Consider the following 21525-nt stretch of genomic DNA (forward strand, 5'->3'; position numbering starts at 1 on the left):
CGTATTGGTCAACATTTCCTATTTCCTATTAAAACATTTGATAGGAGTACAACTGTTTTACTGGATTGCTATTCATTATCCCCGTCTAAGCAGCAGGAGGATTGTTTGGTGACAAATGCATTAATAAACCCATATCATTTTACAGCTACATGATGGTGTGTTATAAATCATTTATTATATGTTTAGACAATGCTTATGGTAAATAGGGACTGGAAATAAAGCATATTTTTCTGCTGTGGTATGACAGCGTAAGCTGATTTATCAAAAAACAGGTATTTAGAGTTTAAATCTATCAGACCAATTATTTGTTCCTCCAAGAATAAACACAATGTTTTTAGTAATTTAATGCCTTTTAAAAAAGGCACATGGGACTGGCAGCTTAGTTTTTCTCATTCTAATATATACACAAGTCTTAGAGTTATTTTGATGCTGGTGAATGGTCTGTGTTTGGAGTCTTAAAAATGACACTGAAAATCATCTGTCTACTCAATATGTGAGCAGGTGGGGATCCTGTTTGCTGCATCTGAGGAAGCAGCTGCCTTCCTATCGTCACTTGAGGAATATAAATCCCATGCTGATTTCTTGAAACCAAAAAAGCCTGGAGTAAAGCTGGCAGGCAGCAGGTTGCTTGGTTCAGAAAGGGATACCAGTCACACGTGTATACTTTGTCAGAAGGTTCACTGTCTTTACTGCCCTAAACATAAAATCAAGGTGTTTTTACATTCAACCCAACCTTGTTCTGATCAAACTATTTTAAAGCTGCGGTAACAGATAAAGTGAATTCCAACTTTTGTTTCTCTGTCTTCTTGAAAATACAGTGCGATGCTCAGCTAAATCGGTCGTTTTTTTCAGTGTGATTAAATGAAATGAAAATTTAGAAGCAACAATTTAAAACACATATATTTCAGGCATGACATCTGCTGCAGCTGAAGATAACACAAGGTGGAAAGTGCCAAACTGTCCCTATTCAAGAGCTGTGTCTTAATGTCGGCACAGTTTTTAGATTCAGATGTTTGAGTTTTTTAGAAGATTTTATACTTTAAGTTTTGACTTTGAAACTTTCTCACCCTTGAGATGCATTTTTAAAAGTTTAAAGGTTTCATAGTACAGTAATGTTTAGATATAATGTGTATACTGTATAATCTTATATAATAAATGTGTAGTTGCAACATGCATCAATATATTTATTCATACTTTTGAATTCATTTTCATTTAATGTTAATAACTTGCATATTTCTTCTACCATGTTCTATAACAACATCTGTGACACATTATTTAATGTTACATCTCAAAGATTAAGTCAGTAAATGAACATTTAAGTCAAAAACACATGTATTCCAAGAGAAAAGTCTGGAGAGACTTAGCAGGAACTGCCACATCCGCAGGACAAATTTACACAATGTATTTCTCAAGTGAAAATTGTGGATACTGTTGCTGCCTGAAAGTGCTCAGTATGAACTGAGATTTTCAGTACTTTACATTTGCATTTCCTGCATGTGGCAGACATCCTCATCCAAAGCTGCTTACAGAACTACTCAGTGTTGATTAGATAAGACACCAACAGATCAAGTGAATGTGAGTCATTCCAGCTGATTTACTGGTTTGCTTTAAGTGAATGAACCAATGTATCATGGACTAATATACTTCAAGTCATTTGATTGTACAAATTTCCATTTAAATTTCTCTTTTATGCCATCCATCTTATAAATCTCAAGATAAAATGTGGCACCAAGCTGGAGCACAAAACCCAGCACATTCATTGGGGTTAAAGATACTTTCCATACTTACACTCTAGGTACACCACACCTGCACTGCAAACACTCAGCAGCATAATCAAAGATATTAGCCTGAAAAGGAGAACTAAACTGACATTTTGTCACATTTTCAGCTGCACAGCCTCACAAGTTCTGCAAGACACAATCAAACAACTGGCTTCCTACCAATCTGCTACCACTTACTTTAAAAATGCTGCACAAACTGGCTGGTTAACAAAACCTGAATCTTCCTATTTTTGATTCCTACAGTACCTAATTGACTTGATCACCAGTCAAACAGCTTTTGGTGTGACCTACATGTTTGACATTTGGCCTGTCAAATCCAATTCAGTCTGACTTGCGGTTAACATAAAGTGACAGAAATCCTCCAGCTGGTGTGAACAAATTGAATAAAAGGGAGACAAAGGTCAGAGGAATCGGATGAGGGAACCATCTGTACTGCAGTTCCTGACTGTGAATAAAGATTTACAAGTTGTCTGAGTTCCTGGACTGAAATACTACATGCTCCATCCTCCAGTTAAATATCCTCTGCCCTCTGGGCTGTGGTTCAGAACAGCATCCTGTATGTGTAAATGGATTTGCTTACTGATATCAGCCGGGGCTGACTTCTCACACTTTGAGGGCTCTGTGCAGATTGCTGGTTGTCTCAGTGTCAGAGTGCGGTACCAACTTCTGGACAGACGAGGACAATCACAGAAAGCAGCAAAGCCTTTTTATCCCACTGGATTGATCAAAGAACATGGTGAGACATAAACTACACTCATCCAAATGAGAAGATGAGGTGAGGTCTGTAACTCAGAGAGGAATTTCAGGATAAGCTGGCCTGTAATAGTTCAGAACATCAGATTATCATGTAAAACCCAGAGGGGGATAAAACCAACATTAAGGAAATGAAAACTGCTGCCACGTCAAATTAACTCTAAAACAAATTTACTCAATTCTGTCTTTCCCCTACAGCTTGAATAGATTTTGAGCGATAGTGTCCTGAGGTGGCAGCTGCCCTTCCACCAGCAGTTGATCCTCCACTCACTCACCAGTGCTAAAATCAACAGTGATTACACAAAATCTGACTTTCATGCAGTTTCCCTTTACTTTGAAACTTTCAGAGAGCCCTGACTGTCCTGTGCATCAAAGTGTATGACTGAAGGCTGCATCTACTTTTCAAGCCTTTTTTCCTGCTCTGATTCCCTGGCAATGATGGATGCTTTTGAAATCTTCAGGGACAGCTCTTCCTTAAGGCTAGGGTAAAGTGAAACAGCCTGCATGATGATGCTGAGGGCAGGTAAAGAAGGTTACAGCAGAAAAGTCAGAGGCAGGGGAGCAAGTTTGGGTGTTTTGTTATGGGTTTTTTTGGCTGACATTACAGAACCACATTGTAATGCAGCACATAATAGCCCGCAGGTCAGACTACAGGGCCTGGGGAGCAGCTGGCACCTGCTGCCATTCACTCAAGGTGACAACAAGCCTATGGTACCAAAAGTTCTGGATGCAGCTCTGCAGTGGACCAAGTCTGTGTGTGTGTTTTTATAACATGTGATGCATCAAAACTAGAGGTGCTCACATGGCCATAATATCTGCTCCCTGCAACATAACCAACTGATCACCTCAGCAAATCATGCTGCATGCAGCCATACATTACAGAACAAGACCACCACTACTTTCACAGCATGAGGCAGGCCACCTTTGTTTATAGCACACCTGGGACTACACATGAAATTCACAGCCCCTTCCAAGACAATGTTTTCACCTTGCAGTTGAAAAGCAAAGAGAGAGATTCTGGTTTAAAAACGGTCTCCAGCTGGCTCAAAACACCAGAGATAGAGGTCGATGCTCTCTATCGCTGCCTCCACTGTGCAGTCTACCCTTCAAACGTTCAGACAGCCATGAGAACCCCCAGAGACCATCCATTCCGGTTCTGTATCCAGCTCTAACGGCTGCTGCCCTTCCCACAAACACACACAAACATCAAGAGTTTATTTCAAACCAATGTGTTCTCTGCCGTGGCAGCTCCTTTGCACCCCAGCATCAGGAGGTGAAATACATCTGAGAGGGAAATAAAAAAAGGAAGTGACAAAGCTCAGGCAAAACAACCTCGAGTTGTTTTCAGGAATTAAATGAAGGCAGCTGGATGTTGTCCAAATAACTAATATGCTTCTCATTTATACTGGATTTTGTCCCTATTTAGCCAAGTCCACTAGATTGTCATCACTCAGAGTGGACAAAGTAACAAACACCATACGCTAAAATAACCCTGCAGGGTTCAGGAAGTTTAGTGTTGAAAATGTCAGATGTTTTATTTGGATTTTCCTGTTTTTTGGCACATATCGACAAAATTTCTGAGATTTTTTTTTTTTTGCCTTACATTTTTGGTTCTCAAAGCCAACTTTAAATTTCCAAAAGCACCTGCTATATACCGGCTGTATACCTCATGACTAATAAACAGCCCTTTAAGAACAAAACAGATGTAATTCCCCTTTAAACTTCCTGCATAACAGTTCCATGCAGGCTTACTTTGATAAATACTTCTTATAGCCTCCCTCATACTCATCTGCATCTAAACCAGACAGACTAAACCAGCCTAAAAATAACTTGCAGAGAAATCATTCCCATAACAAGAGATCTACATTAGCTCATCTCTGACAGTGATTTGTTCTGCTGCACCATCAGCAGCAATGTAAAAGGGGTGAACAATAGTACCTACAATGAGGGAGAGTGGGTGCTGATTGTTGAACAAGGATGATGGTTCAGTTATTTTGAAGAGGTTTGTGGTGGCTCTTCACAGTAGCCTGCCACCTACTCCTATAACTGCAACTCAAGAGGACAGAAGAGGTAGGACTGTGGGCAGCACTAAATGACACTCGACAGCCTTCTCCAGATGTCAGTCATGTGAGAACCAATAGCAGCAGCATCCCCCTCACCTGCAGCAGGGAGCCAGTGGGATGTGTGCTCTGTGATAACACATTTTCTGCTTGGATGAACAACTGAGTCACATACTTAAAGTAAAAAATAGCTCTGGTTTTATCCATCACACTCTTTAAAAGTCCACAGCTGCAGCCATAAATGCACAAGTCATGAGTTCCATTCTGTTGTGAATCACTTGTGACTAAAGTGCAGCTTAAACACAAAATTAGACAGTTTTTAAATAAAAAAAAAAAAAAAAAAAAAAACGAACTTCAGTAGATCAACACCATTACTTGAAAGCCATTGTTAGGATATAGTAAGTCTATGCATTTACAAAAGGATAATTTTATCATTGGTTTGCTTTTGCATAGTACAGGTAACTTTACAAAAACACACCAGCGACATAGGATCATCAGAATAGATCAAAGCTGATTTTACTCGTCAGTTAAATTTTGCCTTTTGGCTAGCTGTGCCAGTCTATTATTGGACCACATAAGTGTAAAAGATATTAAAGTGTGATGCCTAATTAAATGAAATGCTGCCCTCAGGTGCAACTATACATTGTCAACTTGAAACAAGCCAACTTTCAGTTGGCATAGACTGAAAATGTAACTAGTGGGTAAATGAAAAGATCTGAGTCATTCACTGGGTTTGCCAGCTCACGGATTTATGTACATTAGAATCAACTCAAGCCCCACATACTGCCCACTTAATAGATGCGCACAGGCCACAAGCTGAAACCAACTCAGGTTTTGCTTGGGCTAAAACGCAGACCCTAAAACCAAAGAACGTGCACATTGTGAATGTGCACAGAACATGTTACTCATTGAGTTTAATTTGCATAAACAGGACCACTCAAAACTCTGCATAGTTTCACATGACAATTACATACTGTCCTCATTCAGAGCAGTAAAACCAACATGAACCTTGTCAAACCTCATTTGTCCTTTTAGACGTACAAGTCAGGCCACACGCTCCAAGACGTCAGTGCTTAAAGCTTAATTTGCATTCTAGTGGCACCAAGAATAACAGGACATAACTACACTGGTCAAATGCCATCATGGTCCTTTAAGTTCCATGAAGCAAAGCTTATAACTGGAAATCAACTAGACACTTTAACCTTCAGTATGGCACAATGATCATAGCATCAATTCCAACCTGTAAAACCTTTTATAATAGTCGCTTGATCTAAATTTGAGAAATGAATGCTGTAACAAATTAACAGGTCTTATACAACACATCAGTACCTGACACTTCCTTACTTTGAGTGCTACAAAAAGAACAAACAGTGCCATCTAGTGGAGACCACAGCAATCAAGGCAAGGACAAAGTTTTATTGAATTAATATAAACATACATATATAAACATTGTCAATATGACACATTAAACAGGGCAAAAGGCTTAAGTTGCAGCGGAGAGCTTGACATCCTAGAAGCACAAAAATTAAAATTAGTACATGGTTTTTCCCTCCACATAACCAAAACAGGCTGTCTCCAGTCAAAAGCGTACTGCTTTGATTCATCTTACCGTGTTCACGTCTTCAATGATAACCATGCCTTTCTCATGAATCTCAAGATCACTTTCTGTGTTGTTGTGCGAGCAGTACTCTTCACTCTCTGTCTCTACAGTACTGGGCTGAGGAACAGTGAGTATTCAGACAAAATTCCTTTTGACACCATTTTAAGACTAATGAAATTTGACAACTTCAGGCCCTTTCAGTATTTATACCTTGTGTTCACTGAGCAATGCAACAGCCTTATTTTCCTCTATATCACTTTAAAGATTAAACAACCCAACAACTACACATTTCTGTTCACAGCATTAAGCTCAACAATAAAGGAAACAGTTGCTGCCCCTCATCAGCACCAACCTCATAATCAGGATCCTCCTCTGGGCCTTCATCATTAGGGAGCTCCTGAGACAGCGCCTCCACCCAGGTCTGATGCAGCTCGTCATCCTCATCATCTAAATCATCCTGCTTTCTCTTGCTGCCTTTTCCACAAGGTTTCGTAGGAGAAACTCTGATTTCTGTTGGGTAACAAGTTAAGTTAGTCCCAAGGTTCCTTTGTACATCTGTGCCTGTGAAAAGTCAGAGTCATCCCTGTGACCTAACCCATGACTGCTGAGGTAGAAGCACAAATACAACCTAAAGGCATCAATACCTGGGGACAGGGAGCGCCCGATGCTACTGGACACCGGGTAGCCCAGGGCGCCCTGCACCCAGCGAGGAAGGATCGATAGCAGCAACCGGGTGACCCAACGCAGGCGCTTTCGGCCGGTGAGACTTGGGCGTGCAGGACTGGGATCCGTGGGGCTAGCGATGGCTCTCCCCTGTGGCTGCCGAAAGCCCAGGACCTCCCAAAACCCGCGATATGCGCGTACCTGTAGACAGGAGCAGGTGTTAGGCCGCAAACAAGACAAACAGAAACCATGTTGAAACGCTTTCAACACGCACCACGATCCGGAACGGCCAGAAGAGGCCGTGCAGCACGGAGCGAAGCACACCCTGTCTCCTCCCAACTCCGTCCTACAGGTGAGCGGACAACACAGGTGAAAAGCAGCAGAGCAACCACAGGCACTCACGATGCTCCGTCAGCTACAGACGCCCTGGGGACGTTCCTCACGTAACCTACCTCACTAAGCCCCCTGACGTGCTCCTGCTCCACGGTGCCGCTGTGGAGGTCACAAGTCATCGTGCTGCGGGTCAAAGCCTGATGCACCTGAGGAGGAACTGAACTACAACCTGCGCCCTGTTCACGGTGAAATGTACCCTGAAGTTACTGCGGTACAGCCAATCAGCGCGAAGGTCTGCACCTGGCGCAATCAACGCGGACTAATCAACAGGCCCCGCCAATTAACCTGCAACTGGCCCAGAGGTGGTCACGTGACCCTTACCTTAGACGCTAATACTTCCAGGTTTGCTCAACAGTAGATTTTGATTATCATTCTGAATCTCCATGTATGAACCGATTGTGATTAGACAACTAGATAAAAGCTATTACACAAATGATGTGATGATTTGCATCAGATCTGTTTGAATCAAAGGTAATGTGATCAGGTTCTGCACAGTTTGCATATAAGGAACATCACATGTACCTTGCAGCACCATGTAGTCATACATAAAAGAAGAAGTGCATGAAAAAAACTCATCTTGAAACCCAAATCTAATATCTGATTCACTCAAATCTAAAGTGTTGGGAGTAAAGCCTGCAGTGCAAAATGTTCAAGAGAGCTCTGTTAGCTCTGATTAGATTACTGCATGGTTTTGTTATGTTGCTGTATATTTTATGCAGAGTGGGGATGATTAGCTGTTTACTAAGCTTTTTTCAATGTGGATTCTTAAATAATGAAATAAGGTGCTCAAGTTAAACATGAAATGTGAACAGAGGTGACATTTGTGAATAGAAATGTAGAATAGCTTCACATTAGTCTATAGTTTTAGAAGAACTGATGTTAAATCAGGTTTTTCTTCATTTGTTCAGTGTCATGCAGGTTTCCACACAATGATGAAGTTGTGTTCTGCTAGACAACAAAAATCAATCACCAACTATATTTACTTTGAATATAAGTCAAGGACAAACATTTCAGTGTTCATGTTTTTGCTCTTTTTTTCCTTCATCATATGTCAAACTAAATGAATAGTATCTACTGAATATCTTTATGTGAGCCGTGGAGATGCTGCTGCTCTGTCTGCTCTTTAGCATATCAAGAGGTTTAAGAGTGAGGTCTCATCATTATGCTTCCATACTTGACACGCTCCCTGTTTGGTCACTATTTCCTTCACTTTCATCACATTTACGTATCTGTTGATGCATTTGTTGGCGGAAACATCTAGTAGAGTTGTTATAAAAGCTGCTTGTCATCAGTCCACTTCCCGATCTACAACCAAGCTTGTGAGCAAAGATAGTGGAAGACATTTAGCCATGGATAAGAGCACAGTCACACGGACCTTCAGCATTGGAGCTATTTGCAGTGGACCCAGTTCATCAGTAGACTTTTCGGCACGCAGGCACAGCAGCTCAGGGATCCGTGCACTGCTGTGGGCTACCAGCAGTGCAAAGGCCTTCAGGAGTTCTTTGGGATCACACACCCAAACAAGCCGGGAGAACATTTTTCCAAATATCCTAACACCTGACAGCATCCCACAGTTCACCATACCAAGCCTGTCTGTGGAGAATAGCTTAAGATCACTGGACAAGCAGACAGCAGAAGATGGTGTAGAGTCAGAAAAAGGCATGGGGATTTCTGGAACAGAGCAGGAATCATCTGTAACTGTTTCTCCAGCCTGCTCCAGCCTCTCGTCAACCACATCCTCCACCTCAGGCTTCAGTTTGGTTCTGTCAGACCGCAGAGCTGAGCGGAGTGTCTCAGACCCTTTAACTCATAGGAGGTCTTCCCTTCAAAGGGAGGGGTCCTATACCGAGGCCGAGCACTGCCTGGACCCTGCCAGCAGAGCTGCCCTCTCCCTGCCGCATCTGACCAAAGTCACCACCCCATACGGCTTCATCACATTGGGCCAGAGCCCTAAGATGGTGAGTGAAGAGGCCCTTCTCTGCCAAGCAGCGCTACGGCGCATAAACAAAGATCATGAGGACCCATCATGCAGTCTCAGCAAAGCAAGGATGAGGGCTGGAGACATAAAAGAGAACTCCTCCAACTTGCCTGGAACAAAAAAAAGACTTTCCAAAGACTCAACCGACTCTCAGACTAAAGGGATCTTAGTAAAGGCAGACATAAAAGCTGCTTCTGCCTCCTCCACCAACACCACAGTTTCACCTTTGTCTGCACCCACACTCCCAGACACCAAGCCTAAACGCCATTTGTACGATGTTATAAGGAGACACTTTACCACCTGCCGTTAGGAATGTGATCACTGGACTGGATTTTAGAAAAAACTGCTTACTTTGGTTTCAATTATGCATTTATTAATGTGAACAGGTACTTACTGTCATCAATCCCATTATGAAACAAAACAGCATGAATCTGTGCATACTTGTGTGTTAATGTTATATTTTTGTCACAACAAATAAATCAACACTAATAGACCACTGTCTAGCAAAAGCAGTATTTTTTTGCAACAAAATCAACCTCTTTCAGTGCTGAGCATGGAGGTCGCCTTTAAGATTCTCCTAACGGTACGCATGGATACTTCACATCAGCAAAGTGTTAAGGTTAATGAATTCCTCCACCGCTTTCTTGATCTTAAATGTCAGTCGCTCTCGGGCTGTCTGCTTCTATTCACTCCCCTGTTGAATACGTCTGTACAGCTCCCACAGTTAGCCTGAACCGCGTGTCCTGCAGTGCTGAATGTGTGCTGACGCATCCCTCAGGCAGAGACACCAGGCAGTTCTCCTTGCTCCTTAGCATATGAAGAGGTTCAGTGGAGAGGCTTTTAATGATGGTCGCCTATGTAGCCTGCATCCTCAGCTCTCCCACACACTGAAATTTAGTGGCTAAATATCATTATGATGCAGATAGTGGCTGTCCAAGTGAAGGGTGAGGAAAATACAAGAGTCTGAGCACAAGAATAGTTTATGATCTAAATTTCTAATCACTCATCATCCTTTTTTCTCTTTTTCTTTGTATGCACACACACTGGAAGTGGTTTTACATGAGGGCCAATAAGGCTTTCTGCTTTCATTACATACGCTCGGTTTGCTGGATTAAAAGATTTTATTAAGATAAAGCAGATGCTGCAGCATAATTTCTCTTCTGTATGCCTGCTCTATCCCCAAATGTACCTGTAACGTGTCATACGGAGAGTTGTAATATTTCATTTACCTCCAATGAGCCGAATCCAAAGATATGAATGAGGTAGACAAAATAGTGGAAACACCTGTTAGTATAAAAGAATAAAATTCAGCAACACCACAAACTAGAGCTTCCATCATGGTCACACAGTCAGAACAGTAACTGAACACTAGAATAATCATGAAGGCATGGCTTATTACAGGACTGTTGTGTGCATTAGTTTTACAACATAAACTGACAATTGAGCAAATATTTCACTTGTCAGTTTGCTTGACTATACAAAGACTTGTACTTCAAGTAACATCTCTTCTCAGATGTTGAATTTAATTGACTGTTTGAGACACAAACGGGTGAAATGATCGACTTTGTGTGTGTCTTCTTTCCTCTATCATTTGTTTCTCATGACTGCTCACATTTCTCTTTGAGCCTAGATTGGGAACCAGGGTCAAAACTACATAAATGTACAACAAATAATGAAAACTACTTGTAGTACTGTTACAGCTTGTTTCACTTCACTATTATTTACTTCTCATTTACCATGTACTGCCCTGATGATTTACGCTGCAGTGTGACACACATTGTGTGGCCCTTGTGACTCTGATGCGTACTCCCTATTCTGTTTTCTGTTCCCACATGGTCAAATTCAAAAGAAATGGATCTAACTGCCTTTCCTAAAGAAAAACCTGACACATTCACCTGGAAGTGCTGCTTGATCACCACACTAAACACAGAGAAAACTCCTTTTCAGCTTCCAATTAGACTAGTCTTATATGTGGTATTGTTTGTTTATTATAAGCGTTAAGTAATCTGAAGTAATTAGCAAAGGTTAACATGCTACCCCCACCTAAGATGGTGAATGTCTAAAGCATTTTACCTGCTAAACATGAACATTTGCTGTTGTTAGCATGCTAATATGCTATTTGGCTTTTAGTTCAGGTACTGTGCCAAAGTATAGCCTCTCAAAGTTCGTATCTCAGTTGTAACTCGCTGCTGGTGTGTGTTGCCTTGTAGTCTTGATGGGCTCTAATAGTCTTCAGGGTATAACCTATGTGGCATTAAATTCTAATTTTTTTTATTATTACTTTTAGCTTCTCATAGAGGAATTATGCTTTTAGAAAACAGCAGGAAAAAGCCTTTAAGCTTGCTCAGTGATAAATCCTAATCTGAATTATCAGAGCAAACTCTTAAATTTAATCTACTCTTTTTTCACTAAAAGCCTTGCTGAAATGTCTTGTAGAAAGACTGGCATCTCATTTGAAGACAGAAGATCTGTTGCTCTTTTTCTTGCCAAATGCACTTTCCAGATAAATAACTCAGAAATAAATAGCTCAGACATTTGTCAGTGTGTAATGCTAGCTACAAATATTCTCTGCATGTTTTTATTGGCAATGTTTACATCCACAATATGAAGTTGTCTAACTGTGTAAATGTGGCCAGAACTTCAAAGTCGTGACATGCATGCACTAGATGGGCACAGTTTATATGTCTTGACCTACTTATATACAATATTTCATTTCCCTTTTAAAGTCAATAAAGCACAGAGTCCTGAAGAAAGAATTGCATGTGTAAAGGCTCAAACTGCATCATCCAAAAATGCAAGTTCATGCTGAGGCTTCATATGGTGAATGTAGATCAACTTGAGCAGAGAAAAAGAAAGAGTGCAAATTGAGGGGCACTGCTCTAACTGTTCTTCCCCATTCTGTCAAGTTGAGGTTAGCTCAGGCAACATCTTTGCCCTCAGAACAGACACTACTTTTCCGGTGCCAACCTCAAGCTCAGACTAAAACGATTAAAGCAAAAGATAAGCTGAGCACAAAGAACAGAAAAAACATCCACTCAACAGTGTGCAGCTGAACCCAAAAAAGTAAGAAGCAGAAGAAAAAGTGTCAGAGGGAGTAACTGAAACAAACGGGAAGTCCTATGAGAAAATGAGTTAACCACCTATAAGCTACACTAACACAATATTCGGTGTGAAGTGTGAGAGAGGAGAAGCAGGTTAGGTAAGTTCCTGATGGCGTCTGGTTCACCTAGTAAAGTGGAGGGACAGCCACCAGAATTGCCTGTCAAACAACACAGGTAAGACCAACACACAAAACATTTTGTTCTGTCTGTTATTGCTCCTAGTAGACGTCTGTGATTGTCCTACTCATTGTCTTCTTTCATTATGATTCATCCCAATCACATAATCCTTCATTGCATGTATAGACGCATGTCGATTGCAGTTTATGTAACTGTGTGCCAGTCAACACATCCAAACCTTTTCTCTCTGTCTTTTAAACTTTCACAGATACATTTAGAGTTTGAATTGGAGAATAGTTGTAGCCTGCTGATGCACTGTGAATATATTCATGGTAAAGAGTTTTTGTTATTCTGTGCACTTTCTTCCACAGAAGTCAGTCCAGTTCAGGGTGTGACTGTGTTAGCCTCGGTTCTGTTGAACACCTGCATCAAAACTATTCATACGATGTCTTCCCTGAGCCCACTGATTGTAATGCAGCCCAGTGCCCCATACACCAACGCTATGGTAGGTTTACAGAGTGAAGTTAATTTAGAGAGAAATAGTATGCATAAGAGTTTGCATGTAATAAAATCAGTCAAATGTCATGTAACTTAGTGTTGTTTCTTTCTCCGTTTCTGACAATATAAATGACATGTACAGCCTTGTTTGATGCATAACAGCACGATGTGTGGTTGTCTTCTCAGTTCACCTTCCAGTCAGTGAGAAGTGAAAGAGCAGAAGTATCTGTCTGAAACATTTACTTCAGTAAAATGCAGGTCACAGCTAGACGTTATCATGCCCTGTAGAACTGCTATTGGGTGGATCACTGTGGATGCAGACTGCCTTTGGTTTTCTAGAGAGACTGTGACTTAACTGTTGCCTTACTGTTACAGTCTGACCTCAACTCCTCTCAATGTGTTGCTCAGATCCTTTCCGACACCAGGTGAGATTTTTCTCTGATAATACCCCACCACCAATTCCAAAGAAGAGGTTAGCTCGCACCCTGTCCCTCCCTGGCACTGATGCTCCTCCACTTTCTCCGCCGTCTTCACTGTGGAGGGAGCCGCAAAACTTTGACAACCCTCTGTACATGGTGGCACCCATACCTAACACCTATTTCCTCGAGGAGACAGAAGAGTTTAAACCAGCTAGAATGAGTTCTATGCCCTTACTGCCCTTCTCCCAGCTGTCCTTTGACACCCCAGATGAACATCTGGCCTACCTCTTCAGCAGTTTTGACGACCAGAGAGCTGTTTCTCAGGGGATCCAGTATCGGCATCTACTCTTTCTGAGAAGTATGGTGCAGAGTGTGGAGGCTGAGACCATGCTGCAACGAAAGGTCACAGAAAGCGACATCAGCTCATACCAGCCTCAGGATTTCCTGCTGTGTGAGGGCAGTGAGCCAAAGCAGATCGGAGACAGTGTGTACTACAGACTACATAGTCCCAAGTTCCCAGGCAGGGTGCTTGGTTTGAAGGTAATGCTACAATTAACAGCATGTTCTGCATGTTTGTATGCAGGATTTTGGATGTGCTTTCTGTTATCACTAACTGCTACAAATTTTGCACCAGTAATACAAACATTGATCTTTATCAGTATTGGCAACTGTGACTGAATCATGCAGTACCAAAATCACTTCTTATAAACTGCAGGTGTCAGAACTGCAACAAATAAGGCCAGAATGAATATTTAACATGAAATATTTTGCAGTGCAAGAGTTTTCTTATGACTGCAGCTCTATGCATGAGTTTTCTTTCTTTCTGTGCAGGTATGTAAGCAGATTGATGAAGTGCCTTCAGCTCACACTAAACACCATTCATCACATGTTAATGTACAAGATGTTGTTGTTCAATTCCGACCCTGCAACGCCACTAGAAATGATTCCATCACTCCCAATACCCAAGATCCATGTTTGCCTTCTAAGTCAGACTGCTCTGCTGCTAAACTACTATGTGGAGCGAGCACTGAATATGCCACAGATCCTATGTGCATCAATATGCCCTCAATTCAGTCTTTACTCCAGAAAGGCCACTGTGTGAGCATTGAGAGAGACCTGCCCCACGTCACTCTAAAGGACTTTGTTGAGGACAGCAGCTCCCTGCGGAGCACAGAGTGTTTGGTTTACGACAGACAGGTATGTATTCTGTTGCTGCAGATATTAATGGGTACACAACATCTGTACAACACCAGTGACACTGCAGCTGCACTCAGAGCTCAGGACATACTTCTAGTGTGGCCCAGCGGAGAGAAGAACAAGGAAGAAAACAATTTAGAAGTGGACGTGTATGAGGGGGAGAGATGTTTCAAGACCAGCAGGTTAAAAGAAGAAATGGAGAAGGAAAAGGCAGAGGAGAAAGGAAGGATCCAGATGTTATGGTGGACACGAGGTTCTGCTCGTGTAGTGTTGACCCCACAGGCTTCTTCACTTCATCCACTTCTCACTATTAAATCCCAGATTGACGCCTTAATTCAATACTGCCTGCATCCACAAGGGAGCATGACCATTCTGGGCACAGGTCCAAGTCTATCCAAGTCCTTGCATCAAAGGGGACTTCTGTATCTGTCCTCTCTGCTCCAGAATGAGAGCGGTGGGCTCCATATAGCAGATATGGTGACCATGCTTCAGGTGCTCCTCTGGGGCCCTCGTGTTCCCCTCTTAAATCACAGAGGCTCCACAACCACAGCTGTACACAACTGGCTGATAATCAAACGAGCCCTGCTGGTGATGAAGTTGGCAGAGAGAGGGCTGATCCAGGACCAGTCTGCTCTGGATTGGGAGGATTGTCTGTGCCTGCAATACTTGTCATTTACAGACCCTGAGACAGTTGTGAGTGTGACCAGACAGCTATGGCTGACTCTGAAAGACTGATTTTGTATTATGTGATCACGTTGTACCTGTCTTCAAATGAACCTATTCTAGTGATGAGTTTTTGGATAGCAGAAACCTCCAATATGTCCGCTAAGCAAAAAGAAAAACTTTTGATCATTTTGATTGACATGAAGAGCCATTTAAAGATTAAGATGATTATATATTGCTGTTCATACTGTATAATTTAGCAGTCACTTGACTTTGAAAGCTGTAGCCTAATGTTAGTTGGTAAATGACCCAACCAGCTTGATGCCATCAGTGATGGAAGTGTACAAACTGTTTCGGTTGCTCATTATTGCTCATTTTCAATCTTTACTTTTCTCCCTGGTTTGCTGTTGGCCAGACTTGTTATGTATTTCTGTGTATCATCCACAACTTTCTTACTGGTATAAATACCTACCTCCATTTGTTGCCTGCTTATTCATTAAGAGAACAGTTGAAATACATACTTGAGAACTGAAGCCACCTTTTCAGAGGGTTTAAGACACTTACCTTAAAATTAAAATTGTCATGGTTGTCTTCACTGACTTCCACCCATCCATCATCGGTATCCTGAAGGGGGCTGGGTTGGGGGACGTCTTAGTTGACGCTGAATGAGAGGCAGGGTAATTGGAGACAAACATTCACACCTACGCACAATTTTAAGTCACCCATTTAGCTAACCTGCATGTGGACTGAGAGGAAGCCACAGCATACAGACGCAGAGAACAGGTCACACAGAAAGCAACCAGAAATCATCTTGCTGTGCACCACCTGCCCATCACTAGTTTCACTGCATGATTATTAAGAAACGATAAAGACGCATCATTTGGCTAGTATCAGTATGATTCAAAGTAGTAGCACCTGACAACCCCTTTCTAGCAGGCGACTTGAGCTACCAAGTTGTCTGATATCAGAAACCCAGATGTTATCCAGTTCCTGGACAGACAAAGTCTTACAGGCTACATGTCTTTATGACTGCAAGACCACACATGTTGCTCTCTAAGGTGAGAACTTTTATTTAATACAGTTACATCGTGCAGATTTCTATCAAGTGAATCAAAGCAACAAATGAAAATGAGGCACACATTAAAAAGAAAAAAAAAAAAAAACAATATAAACAGGAGAATCAACTGATATTTACTATGAAAGTATCTACTTACATGAGTAAGATAAATTTTATCATAAATATTACACTGTGGAATTGATCAGATTTGGGAGAAGGGATCAGCACTACACATCAAGAAGAGTAATACAGTGGCAAGGACACCCCAGATATTATGTGGACACTTGCTCTACATTCCTGGATTATTAACATGTTACCCTAGTGCAAATATTGAAACACAGCACATGACAGGTAAAGGTAAAATTAAATGGAAAATGGGGAAAAAAAAGGGAAATTCTGACAGGAAATCTTAACTTGGATATTATATTAATTTCCATAAAGTTAGATGTTGGGCATGGATTGAAATAAGAACAAACATTTGTAACTGTTCAGCGTCATTTAATCGTCATCAGAGGAGTCTCGCTCGATGCTGTAAGCCATGAAGAAAGCGTCAGGGCGGGAAGGGACGAGGGGATGACCCGGTCTCACAATCTCAAAGCCCAGGAAACTGAATGTACGTAGCAGGGATGCTGAGGAGAGATCGGATGTAAAAATGTAAATATCTCTGAAGTGATTTCAGTTGTTGCTGACAAATATTCTCACAAAAAAGCATTTAAGCATCAGTCACCAATTCAGAAACAACTACAAGAAACACCACTATTTATTCATATGAACCCCAGGAAGAGTAGCTACTGTTAACAAGTCAGATAATCAGCTGGATCAATACATTCTATACCTTGCATACACTACATGGAACGAGAACATGTTACATCATAGCCCACAATAAACAGTGGACATCTCATGTTTTCAGACTCAGATTTCTTGTGTTCCCTATATTACTTCATACAGTGCTTGCTCCTTGGTTTGTACTGGGAGGTTATCTCCTCTTTGCTCACTACACATTTGCATGTGTATCGGAAATAGTGCCACTATCATGTATACCTCGACCTTGGTGATGGGGGGGGGGGAATCACACAAAAGTTGTTTAATTTATATTAACAGAAAGTAATAAATAAATATCTTCCAAAATGTACGCTGTGTAAGTACTCTATAGGTTCAAACTATTTTTAGAACAGCTTTATAAATGAAGCCAAGAGAAGTCTCACCTCTATCATCACGACTCTTGTGAAAACAGATGAAGACGTGATCAACCTGCAGTTTCTCTTCTGCAAATTCCAGCAGAAGTGCAAAACTGTGAAGAAACCAAATAAATAAGAAATATTAACCTTTTACGGAAGGAATGGAAATAAACCTTGTAATAAAATGCTGAAAAGAAAGTGATTGTCAACCTTTCTATGAGCCTTAAGCTGATCATACATAATCTTTTACAAATGAGTCATTTTTACATTTACATTTGTGATTTTAATATTAAATACTTCATTCTTTGTTTCATTTCTTATGTAAGAACAATCATGTTTACAATAAATTGTGTCTGCTGAATCTTGGACAAAAAAGTTTCATCTACTGACCTGTCTTTGCTGCCCTCAGGCAAAGCTCCAGGAGGGATTTCAACATAAAGGTTCCCCCCTTTCAGCGCTGCCCTCCAGACACAGTGCTTGCCTTCAGAGTGACACGGCTCAAAGAGCAAGAAGCGCACTCTGGAATTTGCAGGGGAAGGCTCCTCAAGAACCAGCAACTGAGCATCCTAGAGGACAGCAATGAAAAGTGAGATATTCCTTCAAGTCATCCAAGAAAATGCTGTGACTTAAAACTGTTGTACAGTTGATATTTGCAGCTGTGACATGTCTGAACATGTAAAGAAGCAAAGAACCAAAACAAAAATCAAGTTTAACAAGTTGAATGCCAGAGACATGAGAGCAACAGCAGGTTTCTGGGTAAATGGAGGCCAACCCTCATCCCTGATGCCATGATTGTTAAATGTGATTTTGCTTTCCAGCTGTTTGATCTGCAGAATGTGCTCATTGAAATTTAGTCTAGCATGACAGTTATGATTTGGCAAAACTGCAACTAATTACAACATTGTTAGCTTGACTGGGGTCAAAGAAGTGATGTTTCAAATGCGTTTAACTGCAAACAACCACATTTGTGTGAGGTTGTATTCTCCTCGGTGATGAGCCTCTTGCTCAAGACAGGCTGACCACTGCATTTTTTCCTGCACCCCCTCAAACAAAAACAGACTTCTGCTAAGAAATCAAATGGCTATGAAATATTTAAGAAATGCTTTAACTTACAGAATAGAATAGCTTAGCTGAAAGATTGCGATCCCGCTGATCATTCCCTCGCCCACCTGGGATCTTCAGGGGTGGGAGAGGGGCATCAGGAGCACCACAGAGGCCCTGGACACGGGTTACTGCAACAGCGGGAGCACCTCCTGGGACTGGAGATACTGGAGGGTGAAACAAATGCACACACAGATGGAGCCATTATATGTGGAACAGTCACTGAAGGTTCTGCTGCCAAACACAAGTCAGACTCCCACACTTGAGTGACTCAGTGAAATTACGTAAAACATTTGCTAAATGTTAGTGAATCTTTAGACATGGCGAGACTGTTTAACAAGTTCTTATAATTTTAAGCACAGGCCTTTGTACTGTATAGACATTTGTGTGTCACTCTGGGCTAACTTTAAGCTTGTTATGACCCACAGAGTGGTAGTGGTGGTGGTAGGGTGGGGGGGCTGCATGAAAAATGGTCTCTGTTTATCTAACCATTAACCTACTTTGCTCCTGCACTAACCACATTGCTCTACTTTACAACAGGGTGGGACAAAAACCAGTTTTCTGAGTGAGACCAGCCATTTTAATTCACAGGCAAGACTGCTCAATACAATTTGATTATGCAATAGCCTGTTCGTGTGTGGCTGCATACATTTACAGTGTTAAGAGCAGGCCTGCACTGAGAGAACAAAACCAATTAGCAGCAGTAGCGCTGCCACACTGACAACACTCTCACTCGATGCTCGCTTATATAAATGCCACTGCTGTGCTGTATGTGGAGCAGATGTGTGAAAACTAAAAGAACACTTTCACTGCCATAGCTGCCTGTGCTTATGCAGCAATGCAGGTTCTCCCTAAATCCCATGATCACATTATGTAAACAGCCTGTTCCCATTGCTGCGTAAAACCTTCACCCCCTCTTTTTCCTGGATTAAAACTAATACACAGCACAAGCTCTCCTCTCAGCATTCTTTGAAATCCATACGTCCATAGTGACGCCTGTAAAAGAGATCAGCTCTTCACACAAAAATGACAAGCCTTTGACAGTCAATATCATTCAAAAGACCACTCATCTTTAGGAGTTTACATAATTTTAGTATTAAGCAAAGACACTAGCGCCTCTGATGGACAAACTGCTGTTAAACCTGCATCATCTCAAAAGTGACCACTGGATAATTAGCAGTAAATGTGTAACATTTTAAAAAGGCACCTGCTGATCAGCTTAAAGAGAAAACTGTAATTACTTTAACATACTTTATAACATCTTCAACAATATACATTTGTAAAGCCTGTTTGCAGTAACTAACATAAAATAAATGCAAAAAATAATGACGGTAAACAAAAAAGGCTGAAAATAAATCTGCCCAGCCCCCCTCCCCCTTCGCGGCGCAGTGGAAATTTCCTACGAGTCCTTCCCAACACAGACCGAGACAAACAACCCGCAGTGGTTAACGTTAACAGCCAGTTAGGAAAAGGCACACTTCAACTTTACAAGCCCACTGTCGATTAACTATCCAGACCTTGCAAAGCAAACTATCCCATGTTGTTATTTTCGGGAAGTTACAGGATGTTTTACGTATGAAGCCGATAAATTAACTAGTTACGTTAGTTAGAGACGAGATAAGCTCATAAACCATCGCATTAATGTGTTTACCAACCTGTGTAAAACACTGTAACGGGACGTTCTCACAGCAGCGTCTAAAACACGAAAACATTCGTGGTGTAACATTACAGTAACGTTAGGCTAACGCTTGGCTAACGTTAGGCTAACTTTAGGCTAACGCTAGGCTAACGCTTAGCAATTCCCCTGCGTTGACATTCATGTGACAGTCCAACGTACGACAAATAACGAAAATTCACAGTTCTTCTTCATTTTGACACACATCATTTTAGAAATAACACAACCTAGATTATTACAGTGTGGTTGCTGTTAATACAGTTAGCTAGGAAAACATTTTTAACGTTAGCCAGTATTACGCAATCGGGACTAAAGACTTAGATTTAGCCTAAAAAGAGATTCAGTGAAAATGTAACGGTAGCAAACAAAACACGCTCGACAATGTGTTACAGAAACGTCAACTTGGCGACAAAATAACCGCTGTTGTTATGTAAACAACAAACATAGGGAACAGTGCCAGGTAGCTAATCCAGGAAATACACGGTGTCACTCTTAGCTAGGCCGCGGGTTTTAAACTTAGCTTAGCCTAGCCTGCTAGGTTAGCTCAACAAGTCACCACGACATACCTTTCACTTTCAGGTTTATTACTGGATTTCTCAATAACAGGCATCTCGGACACGTTTCTCTCTTTTTCTCTAGCAAAACAATGACTATTCAAAATCGTCTGTAGGTTGGATTTAACCATCCGGCCAGCGTCCACACCAGCTACTCGTCCTGTCCTCTCCTCTCCACTCAGTGTTGGCTCGGCTCGGGGAGCTGCGGTATTTGACGAGGGAGGGTCCGATCCACCTGACGTGTCCACGTCCAAACATGACGCAATCCAGGAGTCCCTTTAGGAAAACCTGTGCCTGTGGACGTTAAACCTGCTGTTTGTCTCTGAACCTTTCATTTTACCTTAATACTGGACTGCAGCAAGTAAAAATATGACTTACATAAATGTTCGTATTTATCTACTTAAGAAATATATGTTAAAAAAGGCCCGTGTGAATGTAATACTGCAATACATTTTCTTATTACTGATGTATTAAGATGTAAAAAGTATTTTGCTGCTTTAGCTGGTGCAGGTGGAGCTTTTTAATCCAGTTTACACACTGTTGGATAGTTCAGTTCAGTTTTAACAGTGGGGGAGGACTAAAAGAATAAAAGCATTCGCATCAAAACATACCAGAAGTAACAAAAGTAAAAGCCATTATTTTACCTTAATATATGTTATATATTATTGGTGCATAATCACTTTAATGTTGCAGCTGGTGCAGGTGGAGTAAATGTTAACTGTCTTATACAGTTATAA

The 21525-nt window shown here is 41.4% G+C and overlaps 3 protein-coding genes across 4 annotated transcripts; 1 reads left to right on the top strand and 2 right to left on the bottom strand.

The window, feature by feature from the left end:
* Positions 1-5964: 5964 nt before the first annotated feature.
* On the bottom strand, positions 5965-7585 carry org (oogenesis-related gene). Its single transcript, XM_026305367.1, has 6 exons — positions 7310-7585; positions 7132-7203; positions 6839-7058; positions 6547-6704; positions 6204-6311; positions 5965-6104 (listed from the first exon to the last, which is right to left on the bottom strand). The coding sequence occupies exons 1-6, from the start codon at positions 7367-7369 to the stop codon at positions 6078-6080; spliced, it is 645 nt and encodes a 214-aa protein (XP_026161152.1). The 5' UTR covers positions 7370-7585; the 3' UTR covers positions 5965-6077.
* A 4134-nt stretch (positions 7586-11719) lies between these two features.
* On the top strand, positions 11720-15700 carry LOC113129397 (inactive tyrosine-protein kinase PRAG1). 2 transcript variants are annotated; one of them, XM_026305365.1, is made up of 4 exons: positions 11720-12503; positions 12818-12951; positions 13353-13903; positions 14195-15700. In XM_026305365.1, the coding sequence occupies exons 1-4, from the start codon at positions 12439-12441 to the stop codon at positions 15293-15295; spliced, it is 1851 nt and encodes a 616-aa protein (XP_026161150.1). In that variant the 5' UTR covers positions 11720-12438; the 3' UTR covers positions 15296-15700. The 2 variants fall into 2 exon arrangements, with proteins under 2 accessions (XP_026161150.1, XP_026161151.1); XM_026305366.1 differs by lacking the exon at positions 11720-12503 and having other exon boundaries at positions 12819-12951; positions 13131-13903.
* Positions 15701-16391: 691 nt separating this feature from the next.
* Positions 16392-21004, bottom strand: oaz1a (ornithine decarboxylase antizyme 1a). Its single transcript, XM_026305042.2, is given in 6 exon segments — positions 16392-16909; positions 17486-17571; positions 17849-18024; positions 18572-18658; positions 18660-18726; positions 20801-21004. Coding segments are annotated over 6 exon segments (666 nt in total). The 5' UTR covers positions 20920-21004; the 3' UTR covers positions 16392-16778.
* Positions 21005-21525: the final 521 nt, after the last annotated feature.

Source organism: Mastacembelus armatus, chromosome 4 (assembly GCF_900324485.2).
Source record: "Mastacembelus armatus chromosome 4, fMasArm1.2, whole genome shotgun sequence".
NCBI classification, from domain to species: Eukaryota; Metazoa; Chordata; class Actinopteri; order Synbranchiformes; family Mastacembelidae; genus Mastacembelus; species Mastacembelus armatus.